Source organism: Zootoca vivipara, chromosome 7, assembly GCF_963506605.1.
Source record: "Zootoca vivipara chromosome 7, rZooViv1.1, whole genome shotgun sequence".
In the NCBI taxonomy this organism is placed as follows: Eukaryota; Metazoa; Chordata; class Lepidosauria; order Squamata; family Lacertidae; genus Zootoca; species Zootoca vivipara.
The window spans coordinates 90,213,334-90,227,467 of NC_083282.1; the positions used below are offsets into that span (position 1 = coordinate 90,213,334).

General features: G+C 47.9%; 1 protein-coding gene across 1 annotated transcript; it reads left to right on the forward strand.

Annotated features, from left to right (window-relative positions):
• Positions 1 to 7,867: 7,867 nt before the first annotated feature.
• Positions 7,868 to 13,624, forward strand: LOC118088977 (ammonium transporter Rh type A-like). The gene is made up of 3 exons (XM_035123259.2): positions 7,868 to 8,053; positions 8,140 to 8,214; positions 10,579 to 13,624. Exon 3 carries the CDS (start codon positions 10,606 to 10,608, stop codon positions 11,956 to 11,958), a length of 1,353 nt encoding a protein of 450 aa, XP_034979150.2. The 5' UTR covers positions 7,868 to 8,053; positions 8,140 to 8,214; positions 10,579 to 10,605; the 3' UTR covers positions 11,959 to 13,624.
• Positions 13,625 to 14,134: the final 510 nt, after the last annotated feature.

The following is a 14,134-nucleotide window of genomic DNA, read 5'->3' on the forward strand; positions in this document are numbered from 1 at the left end:
CAGTGCTGGATTTCCGTAGAAGCTAAACAAGCTAAACAAGGCGGGACCCACTCTCTTGGGGGCCCCCAAAAAAATTTTAAAGGGGGAAAAAACCCTGGATGTACATTTCCAATTGTATTTCAGTTCAACAATTACTTTGATGAAAATACATCTTTTGTTATGTGGGAATGGCTTTAGGTCCATAAATTACCATATAGCAGGCACTTCCAACAGGTAGGTCGTGATCTACCGGTAGATCACTGGACGTCTGTGGTAGATCACCGGTAGATCAGTGGCTCCCCCCCCCAAAAAAGCTAAAAAAACTTTGGCTCCCCTAAAAAAAATCTCAACACCTTTGCCCTGCACCCCTAAAATGACCTGAACCACCAAAACTAGGGCTTTCCTTCCTAAAAGAAAAGCTCAATGTCGCTTTCCTCCTTCCTAAAGAAGCTCAACAACTTTTACATGGACCCCCAAAACAGGGCTTTCCTTCCTAAAAAAAAAAGCTCAACTTTGACCTGAACCCCCCAAAAGGGGGTAGATCACTGCCAGTTTTTAACTCTGTGAGTAGATCGCAGTCTCTTGGAAGTTGTCCACCCCTGCCATATAGCATATATTCGACAGAAAAAACAGCGACAATTTGTTGTGGACAAAGGACAGCTGGACATATAAAGGGCCCCATTATCTTCAGTAGCTTAGGGCCTCATCAAACCTCAATCTGGCCCTGCCTGGTCTGCTCATACTTGTTGCACTATCACTGAAACAGGTTCCAGGAACAGCAGACCTTCCAATTTCCCCTGTTTTCCAGGGACTGTCCCGGATTTACAGAAGTCGTCCTGGTTTCCGATTTTATCCTGGAATGTCCCACTTTTCTTAGGACGTCCCTATTTTCATGGGAGAAATGTCGGAGGGTATCGAGTTATCCGATCCCCGAGCCATCTGATGGAAGCTCTGTGTAGGGATTTTTAAAAAAATGTTTAATGTTTTATTGTGTTTTTATATATGTTGGAAGCTGCCCAGGGTGGCTGGGGCAACCCAATCAGATGGGCAGGGTATAAATATTATTGTTGTTGTTGTTGTTGTTATGGAATAATACGTCCCCATCTTCATTGAAGAAATGTTGGAGGGTATGCAAATGTAATAAAACCGAACACTGTTGGGAAATGATATACAGTAGTACCTCGGGTTACGAACACGATCCGTTCCGGGTCGCAGTTCGTAACCCAAAAAGTTTGTAACCCGAACCGCCATTTTGCGCTTGCGCAAAGCGCTATTTTCGTGCTTTGCGCTTGCGCAAACCGCGCACACGCAGAATGTTCGTGCGGCCGAAAATACTTCCGGGTTTGCGCAGTTCGTAACCCGAGTTGTTCGTAACCCGAGGTGTTCATAACCCGAGGTACGACTGTACTGTATAATAAAATGGGGGGGGGGAATGATGATTTTTTAAAAATAAAAAGTCAGAAGTCTTTCTTTTAGGAATAATAGATGTAGAAGTACCAAAAGATAGAATTAGTTACAAGTAGGTAGCTGTGTTGATCTCACATAGTCGAAACAAAATTTAAAAAATTCCTTCCAGCAGTACCTTAGAGACCAACTAAGTTTGTCATAGGTATTATTATTATTATATATATAGCATGCACACGAAATCTCATACCTATGGCAAACTTAGTTGTCATTATATATATATATATATATATATATATATATATATATATATATAATGATAAATAAAATAGGGTTGCCATAATGCCCAGTATTTGGCCTTGGTTAACAGTGTATGGGTGAAAATGGCTGAAATGTCTGGTAAAATCCAGACATATGGCAGCCCATATTACCCTGTTTCCCCCATTTTAAGATGTAGTCATAAAATAAGCCATAGCAGGATTTTTAAGTATTCAAGGAATATAAGCCATACCCCGAAAATAAGACATAGTGATAGGCGCAGCAGCAATGCCGGCCGCGGCAGGAGGAGGAGTAAAAAAATAAGAAATCCTCTGAGAATAAGCCAGAGTGTGTTTTTTGAGGAAAAATAAATATAAGACGGTGTCTTATTTTCGGAGAAACAAGGTAGAAGTGCACCTTGGTGAATTTCATTTAAAAGCAGCTCGAAATCTATGTTTTTTAAATGTTGAGATGTAGCCAAAAAACAAAAAACACCTCAACAACTTGGCAAAAAACAAAAAAGCTCAGCAATTTTTGTGTCCAGGTCTTCACTTTTTGAAATATAGCAACCCTAAATACACACACACACACACACACACAAACACACACAAACACACAAACACACTGTCAGGCCCCTGGCAACAATTTCCACCTGCTTGATGGGCAAGGTCTGAAGCAGTTAGCCATGCCACGGGATCAAGTGTCAACCCAGGCCGGAGCTTCCCGCTAGGCACCATAGTCACAGTTTGTGACAGTTTGTGACAGTTGCAAGTAATAGCCATCAGGACGCTTAAGAGAAGACAAGAAAACTTGGACCGACCCCTCTCAGGGGCAAACGAATGACTTCAGTGGCGCGCGTCGGAGGAGGGCTGTGGAACACACAAAACGCCGAGGAGGTGGGCAGGATTCATCTTGAGGATTATGTTTTCATTAATCCATGTTTCTTCCAGATGTCGTGCTCCTTCCACCCTGAGCTTCAAAGGCCCTGCTTGCGGGTTCTGACGAAGCCACGAGGGAGCGTGGGACAAAAAGAACGAGGGTGGCAGGTTTTCAAAAAGAGGGCTCCTTCTCCGAGCCCCACTTCCCGGCTCTGCAAACGAGGCCCGTCTTTGCACACGTGTGTATAAAATCCTATTGCCCGCTTAAATTATATGAAACAAAATGTGCTAACAACATGGAGCATGTGGGGGGCATATATTTGTTTATTTCATGCATCATAGTGAGGGGGCGTGGATTTGGTGGGTGGGTGGGTGGGTGTGCAAAGGAGCATTGTTCCGGGCTGTTTTGTAACATCTTCTTGGCTGCTTGCCCGCCATCTTGGCAGCAGCCAGGGCTTCCTTCTCTCCAGACCAGCCATGCCTTTTGCAGCCCAGGGATCCCTGCTTGCACCGGGTGATATTCCTTAGAGTGCCTGGGGGGCCTGCCCTGAGAGGCGAGACCAATTGCCAGGGAGGCACATCCTGTGCGGCCCAAGAGGAAACTGGTTGCACGAGCCCATGCCCATGCACAGTGCCGGATTTACGTATAAGCTAAACAAGCTGTTGCTTAGGGCCCCACTCTCTTGGGGGCCCCCAAAAAATTAAAGGAAAAAAACTCCTATGTGTATGCTCCTATGATGTAAGTCATGGGCCCCGCCTGCTAGCCTGCTCCCTAAAATATCACTGGTTTGATCATTTGTATATACAGTGGTACAGTACCTTGGTTCTCAAACTATATATAAAGGTAAAGGTAAAGGGCCCCCTGACCATCAGGTCCAGTCGTGTCCGACTCTGGTGTTGCGGCGCTCATCTCGCTCTATAGGCCGAGGGAGCCAGCGTTTGTCCGCAGACAGCTTCCAGGTCTTGTGGCCAGCATGACAAAGCTGCTTCTGGCGAACCAGAGCAGCGCACGGAAACGCCGTTTACCTTCCCGCCGGAGCGGTCCCTATTTATCTACTTGCACTTTGATGTGCTTTCAAACTGCTAGGTGGGCAGGAGCTGGGACCGAGCACCGGGAGCTCACCCCGTTGCAGGGATTCGAACCGCCGACCTTTTGATCAGCAAGCCCTAGGCTTAGTGGTTTAACCCACAGCGCCACCTGGGTACTTCTTCTTAATTGTATTTCAGTTCAACAATTACTTTGATATAAGACATATTTTGTTATGTGCAAACAGGGCCGTATTAAGCATGTCCTGCGCTGTGGTGCAAAGATCACTCCGGTGCCCCCCCCCCCCGGTTTCCCAGAGTTGTCGACGTTTTCCCAAGCCTCTGCAGGGATCGCTCTCCTCCCGCGGAGGCTTGGGGAGGAAGCTGCACGCCCGCCAGCCATATAGTGGGCGGGGCGCAGCGTCTATCCTAAGCCTCTGCAGGGATCGCTCTCCTCCCGCGGAGGCTTGGGAAGGAAGCTGCACGCCCGCTCTGGCGGGCGTGCAGGGAAAGGGGAGGCCGCCGACAAAGCCGCACAGCTCCCCCACTTGCTGGGTGTCCCGAGAGGCCGGAGCCCTGGCGCAACGCACCAGTAAGCCCAATAGGAAAGACGGCTTTGTGTACAAATGGCTTTAGATACCTATTAGGTATTAGGTCCATAAATGACCATATAACATATATTCAACACAAAAAACAGCAACAATTTGTTGTTGACAAAGGACAGCTGTTGATATAAAGGGCCCCATTTCCTTCAGTAGCTTAGGGCCTCATCCAGCCTAAATCCCACCCTGACCGTGCATCAGCCTTTTTTCGAGGAGGGTGCCACCTTTTTAATCATCCTGGAAGAAGGTGGGTCCTTACCCGCTGGGGCACTGTAAGGCTGGCACCAGGGAGACTGAAATGTAACTTGAGAGCAGCTGTGCTAGACCCTCCAAGTGCCCCTATTTTCCAGGGATGTCCCTGATTTAGAGAAGCCGCCCCAGTCTCTGATTTGATCCCGGAATGTCCCACTTTTCCTTAGGATGTCCCTATTTTCGTTGGAGGGTATGGTAGAATGTCTCTGTTTTCATTGGAGGGTATGGAGTTATCCGGCCCCCAAGCGATCTGAAGGCAATCCTGTATAGGGAAAGGAGTTTTTTATATTTAATGTTTTCTTATGTTTTTATATATGTTGGAACCTGCCCAGAGTGGCTGAGGCAAGCCAGTAAGATGTGTGGGGTATAAGTAGTAAAATTATCATTATGGGATGCAACGTCCCTACTTTCATCGGAGAAATGTTGGAGATCCTGTGTGCACACCCAGGATCTTGTACAATCTGGACCCTCGGGCAATGGGAGTGTAAGATGAGTGAGTTAGCCCATCATCATCAAACCTTTTATTGGCATCACACACAAGTATCCAAAGCAAATCAATACAGAATTACCACTTCCCCAGTGGCACAAAACATTTGCTAGAAGAAAGGAGGCAGAGCAGTCTCTCGTCACATCTCTAGGTCTCCAGGGAGATCAGACGTCTGCAGGGTATTTCATCGACAAAAAACCAAATAGAGATATTTAGCCACTAACATGGTGAGCTCCTGATCATTCCCCAGTAATAGAAAATGTATGGCCTCCAACTCTGGTTTCCATTTGGGGATGCAGAGTTGATCTAGAAATTGCTGGCGGAGATCAGCATATAGTCTACAATTAAGAACCATATGTGTAAGGGTTTCCACCAGGTGGTCTTCACATGGGCAAGTTCTTTCTCCTTCCACCCTGCCTGAGAACCTTCCTCAAAGGAGGTTTGATGGATTTGAATTACAACTGGCCAGTGAAAATGCCCTTCTTTCTTGAGGGTTAAGCAGAAATTCAAGGTAGTTGTGGTTAGTTTCATGTGCCCTCTAACAACGCCATCTTGGATCGAGTGACCTCTCCAGGCCACCAATCCCTGGCATGCAGAAAGATCTGGAGGGCAGAAACATCTGGAGGGCACCAGGTTGACAGAAACTGGTCTACTCTAACCAGCAATGTCTCTCCAGGGCTTCAGAAAGGGCCTTTTTTCTAGCCCTATAAACATAGATCCCCCTTTAAAATGAAAGTTTGAAAAGGCAAGGATCTGAAACTGGTGCATTTTCGACCAGCGGCAGATCCTCTTAATTTTTGAAATGCCAGGCTGTGCTTTGGCCAGGCTGTAATTGCGGAGCATTCCATCCCAATTATGATTTACAATGCTAATATAAACTAGTCCCTGACAACAGCATTCATATTTGAATTGCGGTCAGGGTGGGGGAGATTATTTCTGCCAACTTCTAAGTGGGACTAACATCCCTGAAGCACATTCCGGAGACAAACCGGCTCTGGAGTGCTCTCACTAATGACTGGCAATAGGTCAGCGGGAACCTGTTTAACCTGATGGGACTTTTATAAAAGGCCCCAGCGGAGCCGAAAGCATTCAGAGAAAGGCTGGCTCCGTTGAGGCTTTAAGTGCAAGACTTTCTTCCCCATCCCTCTGGGAGAAGGCGAGAAGCTCATGAGGGCGGCGGCCAGTAAGTATCTCTGGAGAGTTTGATGATCTGCCTTTGGAACAGACACCAGAATTGAGTGGCATGGGATTAGGGACATTAAGAGCAAATTTTGCCCTCAACACCCTCTCCAGGTGTCTCAATTTTCCTGGGACAGTCCCGGAATTACAAAGCCATTCCGGCTTTTGATTTGATCCCAGGAAAAACAACAACATAACTTTTTTTAAAAAATCCAGCAACTTCAAGGAAAGGCTCAGAAAATAAATATCCCACTGATGTAGTTCAGAAGTGTCAACAAACCTAGGTTAAAACTTTATAATAGCATTAACTCTTCAGTAGTTCACTAGTTCAGTAGTTCACTGCAGATGGTGACAGCAGTCACGAAATTAAAAGACGCCTGCTTCTTGGGAGAAAAGCAATGACAAACCTAGACAGCATCTTAAAAAGCAGAGACATCACCTTCCCGACAAAGGTCCGTATAGTTAAAGCTATGGTTTTCCCAGTAGTGATGTATGGAAGTGAGAGCTGGACCATGAAGAAGGCTGATCGCCGAAGAATTGATGCTTTTGAATTATGGTGCTGGAGGAGACTCTTGAGAGTCCCATGGACTGCAAGAAGATCAAACCTATCCATTCTGAAGGAAATCAGCCCTGAGTGCTCCCTGGAAGGACAGATCGTGAAGCCGAGGCTCCAATACTTAGGCCACCTCATGAGAAGAGAAGACTCCCTGGAAAAGATCCTGATGTTGGGAAAGATTGAGGGCACTAGGAGAAGGGGACAACAGAGGACGAGATGGTTGGACAGTGTTCCTGAAGCCACCAACATGAGTTTGACCAAACTGTGGGAGGCAGTGGAAGACAGGAGTGCCTGGCATGCTATGGTCCATGGGGTCATGAAGAGTTGGACACGACTAAACGACTAAACAACAACTTCAGTAGTGTTGATTCCTGCATTGCAGGGGGTTGGACTACATGAACCGCAGGACCCTTCCAACTCTGCAATTCTGTGTCATAGTAAATGTAGACCAAATGAGAGGTTCTGAACCCTTATGGGATTAAAATACATATCATGCTCTATCCCACTATCCTACTGAGGCTCTGTTCTATAGTCAGTCTCAGACTTTCTCTCTTTCTGAGGGGAGCAGGTGGTGCTGTGGTCTAAACCACTGAGCCTCTTGGGCTTGCTGATCAGGTGGTCAGCGGTTCAAATCCCTGCAATAGGGTGAGCTCCTGTTGCTCTGTCCCAGCTTCTGTCAACCTCGGAGTTTGAAAGCACTCCAGTGCAAGTAGATAAATAGGTTCCGCTGTGGTGGGAAGCTAAACGACGTTTCTGTGCACTCTGGTTTCCGTCACATTGTGCCAGAAGCCATTTAGTCCTGCTGGCCACATGACCCAGAAAGCTATCTGTGGACAAACGCTGGCTCCCTCAGCCTGAAAGCGAGAGGAGTGCCGCAACCCCATAGTCACCTTTGAATGGACTTAACCATCCAGGGGTCCTTTACCTTCTCTCTCTCCCTCCCTTCCCCCCCTCCCTCCCTCTCCTATCCTCCTGAGGGAGGGCACATGCTGCAAACTTGCAGGGGTTCCCAAGAGTTTTCCCCAGCTCTAGCAAGGGTTGCACAGGATTGAACCTGGCCGATGTTCACCCACTGAGCTACAGCTCTTCCTGTTTCTGTGAGATAAGTAAAGCAGCGCAGGGCTGCTGGAGATGAAAGGGTTATGCTCCCTCTCTTAGAGGGCAGCTGCATGTCTATGCCGATCTTTATCACCACGAATAGACACAAGGGGAGACTTTGCCCTCTGGGGCTTGCAAGGCAGAGAACAGGTGAGGACAAATCATTTCTCAGTCCTTGCATGGGTTTGGTCGCACCTGTCCAACCATCACATGGAAGTGGGATCGACCGTCAGAATCCCTCTCCCCTTACCACCCATTGGCTATTCCCGGAAAACAGGGATCAGGTGCCGAGTGCCCATCTCAGCAGACACGTCGTATTGATTACAAATCTGAGGTAAGCGCTGTCCGTGTCCTTTCAAACCTTATCGGAACACTCTTTCTTCTCAAGACGTAACGGCACCTTTCCTCTTTCTGCAACAGGTGCAGAAAACCCCAAACTGGCTTAGAAGACAGAACTGCTCAGAAGCTTCTGAATTTGCAAATTCCTGCTGTCAGGCAAGTAGAGTCACGGAGGGTCACCTTCAGGGCCGTCTTAAGCGCCCCTGGCGCCGTGGAACAACGGATCCCTCCGGCGCCACCCCCCCGCCCCATTTCCCAGCGCAGTGGGTGGGCGGGCGCAGCGCGGTTGCCGTGGGCGCAGCTGCGCGTCAAAACGGCGGACCGGCCAGCCAGCGGGCGGACGCAGCACACGGCGTCCTGCTGGTGGGCCGGCGCCGTGGTGCCCTGCGCCACCGGGGGTCTACCTAGAGCCGGCCCTGGTCACCTTCCCTAACCTTAGTACTCTCGATAATTTGTTGGGCCACGGTTCCCATCCTTACGTAGCCATTGGTGATGCTGCTCGGGGCTGATGGGAGCTGCAGTCCAGTAATGTATGACGGTGACCAAAATTCTCCCCCAAGGTGATACGAATTCTGTCACAATAACAGCTGGATTTTGCAAGGGTGCATATCATTTGTTTCCTTATACCCTGCAGGAAACTCTAGGATTTGCAGTCTTAGAAAGAGAGAGAATTGTACTTTTGCATCACTGTACTTTTCCGTATATAAGACGTCCCCATGTATAAGACGCCCCCTATTTTGGGGCATTAAATTAAAAGAAAATGAGGGGAGATGGCCCAAAGTTGTTGAGCTTTTTTTAGGGGGAATTGCACATGTGCCATCCTGCCAGGGATGTTGCTGGGGGTTGGCAAAGTGGGAAGCTGCTCCTCCCCCCCCCACCAAGCCACTGCAGGCGGGAAGCTCCCTAGCTGGCAGTGGGCAGTCCGCAGCTTCCCCTCCACACCACTACAGTATCTGGGTATAGGACGACCCAAGTTTTTTGACATGATTTTTGAGTCTAAAAACCTTATCTGACAATGCAGTATTTATTTTAAAGCCCTTCAGGATTTTAGTGTGCTTTACTCCTAATTTTGTATGCAATTTTGCTTAATGTGTACATTTATGCAAGCCATTTCCCCGTAAAATAGTGTTTCGTGTGCTACTTTCATTTGCATGAGCATTTTTATACACACTATCCCTAATGCATTCATTACTGGCTTGGAGAATTGCACTGCAGCATTTAGAGTACTGCAGATATCGAGGGATAGATCTAGTTACAGGTAGGTAGCCGTGCTGGTCTGCCATAGTCGAAACAAAATAAATAAATTCCTTCCAGTAGCACCTTAGAGACCAACTAAGTTTGTCATTGGTATGAGCTTCCGTGAGTGTGTCTGAAGAGGTGTGCATGCACACGAAAGCTCATACCAATGACAAACTTAGTTGGTCTCTAAGGTGCTACTGGAAGGATTTCTTTTATTTTGAAGGATAAATGGGTTTCAGTTTATGTTATTGTTTTTAGAAGTGAAAATTGGACACGAGAGTGTTGTTGTTCTCAGGTCCTGCTTGCTGGCTTCCAATGAGCATCTGGTTGAACCCTGTGAGGACAGGATTCTGAACAAGTTGGGCTTTAGGCCAGGACCCACCCACCCCACCCCACAGGTTTTCTTAGTCCTTAGGTCTATTTGCCATTTGTCAGTAATGCCAGAAGCCTATGCAACAGTGCACACATGCATCTTGGTGGCAGCCTTGGCAGCAGGCAACGTTTGTATTTGCACACGTGTCTTTCAATGGTTCAAGAAATCAAAAAACACGTGCAGTTTGCGAGTGCTGCAGAAAAAGAAGCTCAGTTTCCGAACAGTTCCGAATCTATCACTGGTTAATGTTTAATGCCACTAATAAAAGATAAACAGTGATAGTACCTTAAGCACAGCATTCAGATCAGAGTACTACTGGATGTAGAAATTATCAGTCTATTTCTTTCCCATGGGTCTTCCCATGTGGTGGTATTTTTTTCAAAAAAGAAGAAGATTAAACATCCTATTGTGTTGTGTAGTGAGCTACAATCTAGCAGTGGGGATGTGATCCAGGACCCTAGGTGGAAAAGAAAGACCGCTAGGGAAGGGGTGCAAGAAAGAGAAGGTATGAAAGAGTTGGCGGGAAGAGACCAAAGGAGTTCGCAGAAAGAGAGAGAGAAAAGGAGAAGGGATCGCAGAAAGGGGGAATGAGAGAGAAAACGGTGGCAGAGAGAGAGGGGAAGGGAGAAGAGGTCTAAGAAAGAGAGAGCAAGAAAGGGGTGCAAAGGGAGAGATAAAGAAGAAGTAGAAGAAAGAGAGAGTTAGAAAGGGATAGCAAAAAGTGATGAAAGTGTTTACAGAAAAGAAAGAGGAGAAAGCGGTACCAGAGAGAGAGAGAGTTGGCAGAAAGAGAGATCTGAAGCCAACAAGAATATGGCGGGCATTTTTAATTACCTCTGACTACAGAGCTTGCCAATGTGGCTTACCTTGTGGTTTTCTTCTCCCTGACTGTGTTCCCCTTTCTGCAGGATCTTCTTGGTGTCTCCTGCTGGAAGATGTCCAAAGTGTTCTCCACCAGCCTCCGCTGCCGGTTGCCTGCCTTGCTGTTCCTCTTCCAGGGAGCTGTGCTGGTGATCTTCGCCCTCTTTGTGACATACGATGTGCACACGGACGCCGCCGGGCAGCCTGCCGACGGCGACCCATCCGCCAACCAGATCTACGCCATCTTCCCCCTCTTCCAGGACATCCAGCTGATGCTGTTGGTGGGCTTGGGCTTGCTGCTGGCTTTCATGAAGGGCTACGGAGTCAGCGCCGTGGCCTGCAACTTCCTGCTGGCCAACTTCTCCACCCAGTGGGCCCTGGTCGTGCAAGGCTTCGTACACTACGGCCAACATGGGAGAGTCCACCTTGGCCTCTACAACATCCTCACGGCCGAGTTTGCAGCCGTGACAGTCCTCATCTCTGCTGGGGCCATCCTGGGCCGAACAAGCCCCATCCAGCTTCTTCTCATGAGTCTGTGCGAAATCCCTCTCTACGTGGCCTGCGAGTGGCTCATCGTGAGTTATTTCCAGGCAGTGGATGTAGGAGGAACTATAACCCTCCACGTCTTTGCTTGCTATTTTGGCCTGGGCACTTCCATTGCTCTCTACCGGCCAGGATTGCAGCTGGGGCACCCAATGGAGACTCCATCTTACATCTCCGACCTCCTGTCCTTGGTGGGGACCATGTTTCTTTGGGTGTTCTGGCCCAGTTTCGTGGCTGTCCTCGCCCACCAAGGAGATGCTCAACACAGGGCTGTGCTGCACACGTGGCTTACTCTCAGTGCCAGCGCCCTGACCTCCTTTGCCACCTCCAGCCTCCTGGAGAAGAAGGGGAAACTGAACCTGTGTCACCTGCAGAATGCCACGTTGGCCGGAGGGGTGGCCATTGGCGCAGTAGCAGACATGGTCATTTCGCCAGCTGGGGCATTTGCCCTGGGCATTGTTTCCTCGCTAGCCTGCATCCTTGGGTTCAAGTACATGTCACCGTTCTTGGCCGCTAGAGTTCGCCTCCAGGACCAGTGTGGCATCCACAACCTTCACGGCTTACCGGGCATCATTGGCGCCGTGGGCGGAATCGTAGCCATCCTTTTGGTGCCGGATGAGGCCTACGGGCTTGGCCTTCGCCAGGTCTTCCCTCAGCGTGGCCTGCTGCCACAGAACGTCACCCTGGAGGCAACCTCGGCGGGGGAGAGCGTGGGAAGGAGTGCCATGCAGCAAGCTCTCCACCAGGCTGCGGGTCTCGGCGTCTCCATACTCATGTCCCTTGTGGGTGGCTACTTCACCGGGTTGCTTTTGAAACTGCCTTTTTTAGCGCAGCCGCCTGACCAACTCTGCTTTGACGACGCTCTTTACTTCAAGATCCAATAGTCAACGGAGAACTCGAGTGTCGAGCAGGCTGGAGGGGACCTCCTGGTGCCCCTGAAGGACAAAGCTTGAGGGTCTGTCTGCTTGTGCCTGCAAAGCAGAAATAAAACAGCAGGGCAGCATCACTGAGTGGGAGAGTAACACATGCCATGGTTTTCCTGGAGTGCCATGCTGTCGGGGCTGGAAGATTTGAAGTAGGACCGTGCCTCCTGCTTGGAGGCAGATGAAACAATTGACCCAAACTCAGAGGTAGCTGTTGAAGTGAGGGCAGCGAAAATGCACCCAAGAAGCTCAAATCATATACAAGACTGACACCTTTCTTTGGAAATTAAATCACTGTCCAGACTTTAACATTCAAAAACTTTACCTGCAAAAACGTATAGATGAATTACAGCATAATATTTACAGTCACATGCTTCTCCAAGCATAGGCTTACAGTCTCTTCTTCTAAATTTCCTCTCTTTCCAGAGCTCAGCACTCTGCATCTCAATTAGGCCATGCCGTGCAGCTCCTATGAAATATTTCTGCTTTCACCTTCTCCTGCAACTTAGCTCTCTTTCTTCCAAGTAGAGAAGAAGCACTCCAACACTCTGTTCAACTTAGCAGTGTTCACAGTGGATTCTCAAACACAGTCATCCTGCTTCACATAAAAATGGAGCCTCTCCTTCACTAAACATCTCTCATGCGACCAATGTTAGCCAGTCATATGAGAACTTCTAGAGAACTCTCTAGAATTCAGCTACCAACCCATCAGATTTAAACACATAGTAATGCATGCAAGCATTTACAATTTCAGAGAATTAAATTGCTATACTTAACAGCAGCACAGGGTTGTCAGCTGCTGGGGCATCTAGGTTGATTTCCCCTGACCATTTTAGCAGCTCTAAGATGAGTTGTTTTGGCCTCTCCTTCTCTTGGACTAGACATAATGACTAGGCCAGGGCTTTGGTAGCAGATACGTTAAGGGAGGGCAACTTGAGTTACTGCGGACATTTTTAATGGACATTTTTACGGTTGTGGTATTTTACGTGAAATTGCATACATACATACACACACCCCTGCCTAGGTGTTAAGCACTTTATCTCGCCCCATCAGCATCAGAGGCATGGTTGGTGGTGGGACAAGAGAGAGCCTTGGACCACATCAGAGAGGCTGAGAGTCTTGTCACCTGGGCAACCCAGGACCTCCATCTACACAGCCCAGACTTGTGCCCCAGGGAGGTCACTTCGGTGCTGCAAATAAAGTGGTTTGACTTTACCCCTAGAGGCATACTCCATTGTCTCCCCAGATGGATGCCAACATACACATATATTAGATAAATTGGAGTTCTTGTTGTTATGTTGTTGTTTAGTCGTTTAGTCGCGTCCTACTCTTCGTGACCCCATGGACCATTGTTGTTATACACACCAATAAGAATCAGACCAATAACTCAGGCCAACAATACCATTCAATAATGAGAATAATCCCTATTAGCAAACCAATTGTGAACATAGAAAACAAAATTACATGTAACCATACAATTTCTGTAATAAACTTAATGTTTAAATAATATTCGCAAACTGCAAATTTCTCAGTTCAATAGTCTCTAATTGAATAATTCAGGTTCCAGTTCCATTAAAGATTAGATTAGATTTCTTTATTGTCATTGTGTAATTACAATGAAGTTGGATGCTATCCCATAAAAACAAAAAATTAAAGAGTCTTCTGACGCAAAATATCAATATGGCGTTTGGTGTAGAAGTCTTTTAGAGTCAGATAGAGACCACAATAATCCGAAGTCAGAATATATCTGTCAGAGGGCCTGGTATGGCTACTCTAGAGTAACGACTCCAGCATAGTCTTTTAAGGCTTTTATTAAGTGCTGATTATTTACAGTGTTCAGAGCAATGAAAATGCATCCTTAAGGTGAGGTGTCAGAACCTCCGAATGGCGATTGGCGCGTTTTCTTCCAGCACCACAACTTTGGCAGACCCAACCTCTTCCCCCTACGTTTGCGTCGCAATTCGGGAGTTGGGGGGATTGGCCTCCCCCCTGTGCGTCCAACTTCCTGTCCCACCTGGGGCATGGGCTCCACAACCCTGCCTGAGCCTCGGACACCACTTCCTGACTCTCCGCTGGAGGCAGAGCTCTCCTTACTCTCTCCAGCGCTTGGTGATGGGCTGGAACTTAAGATGGGAGG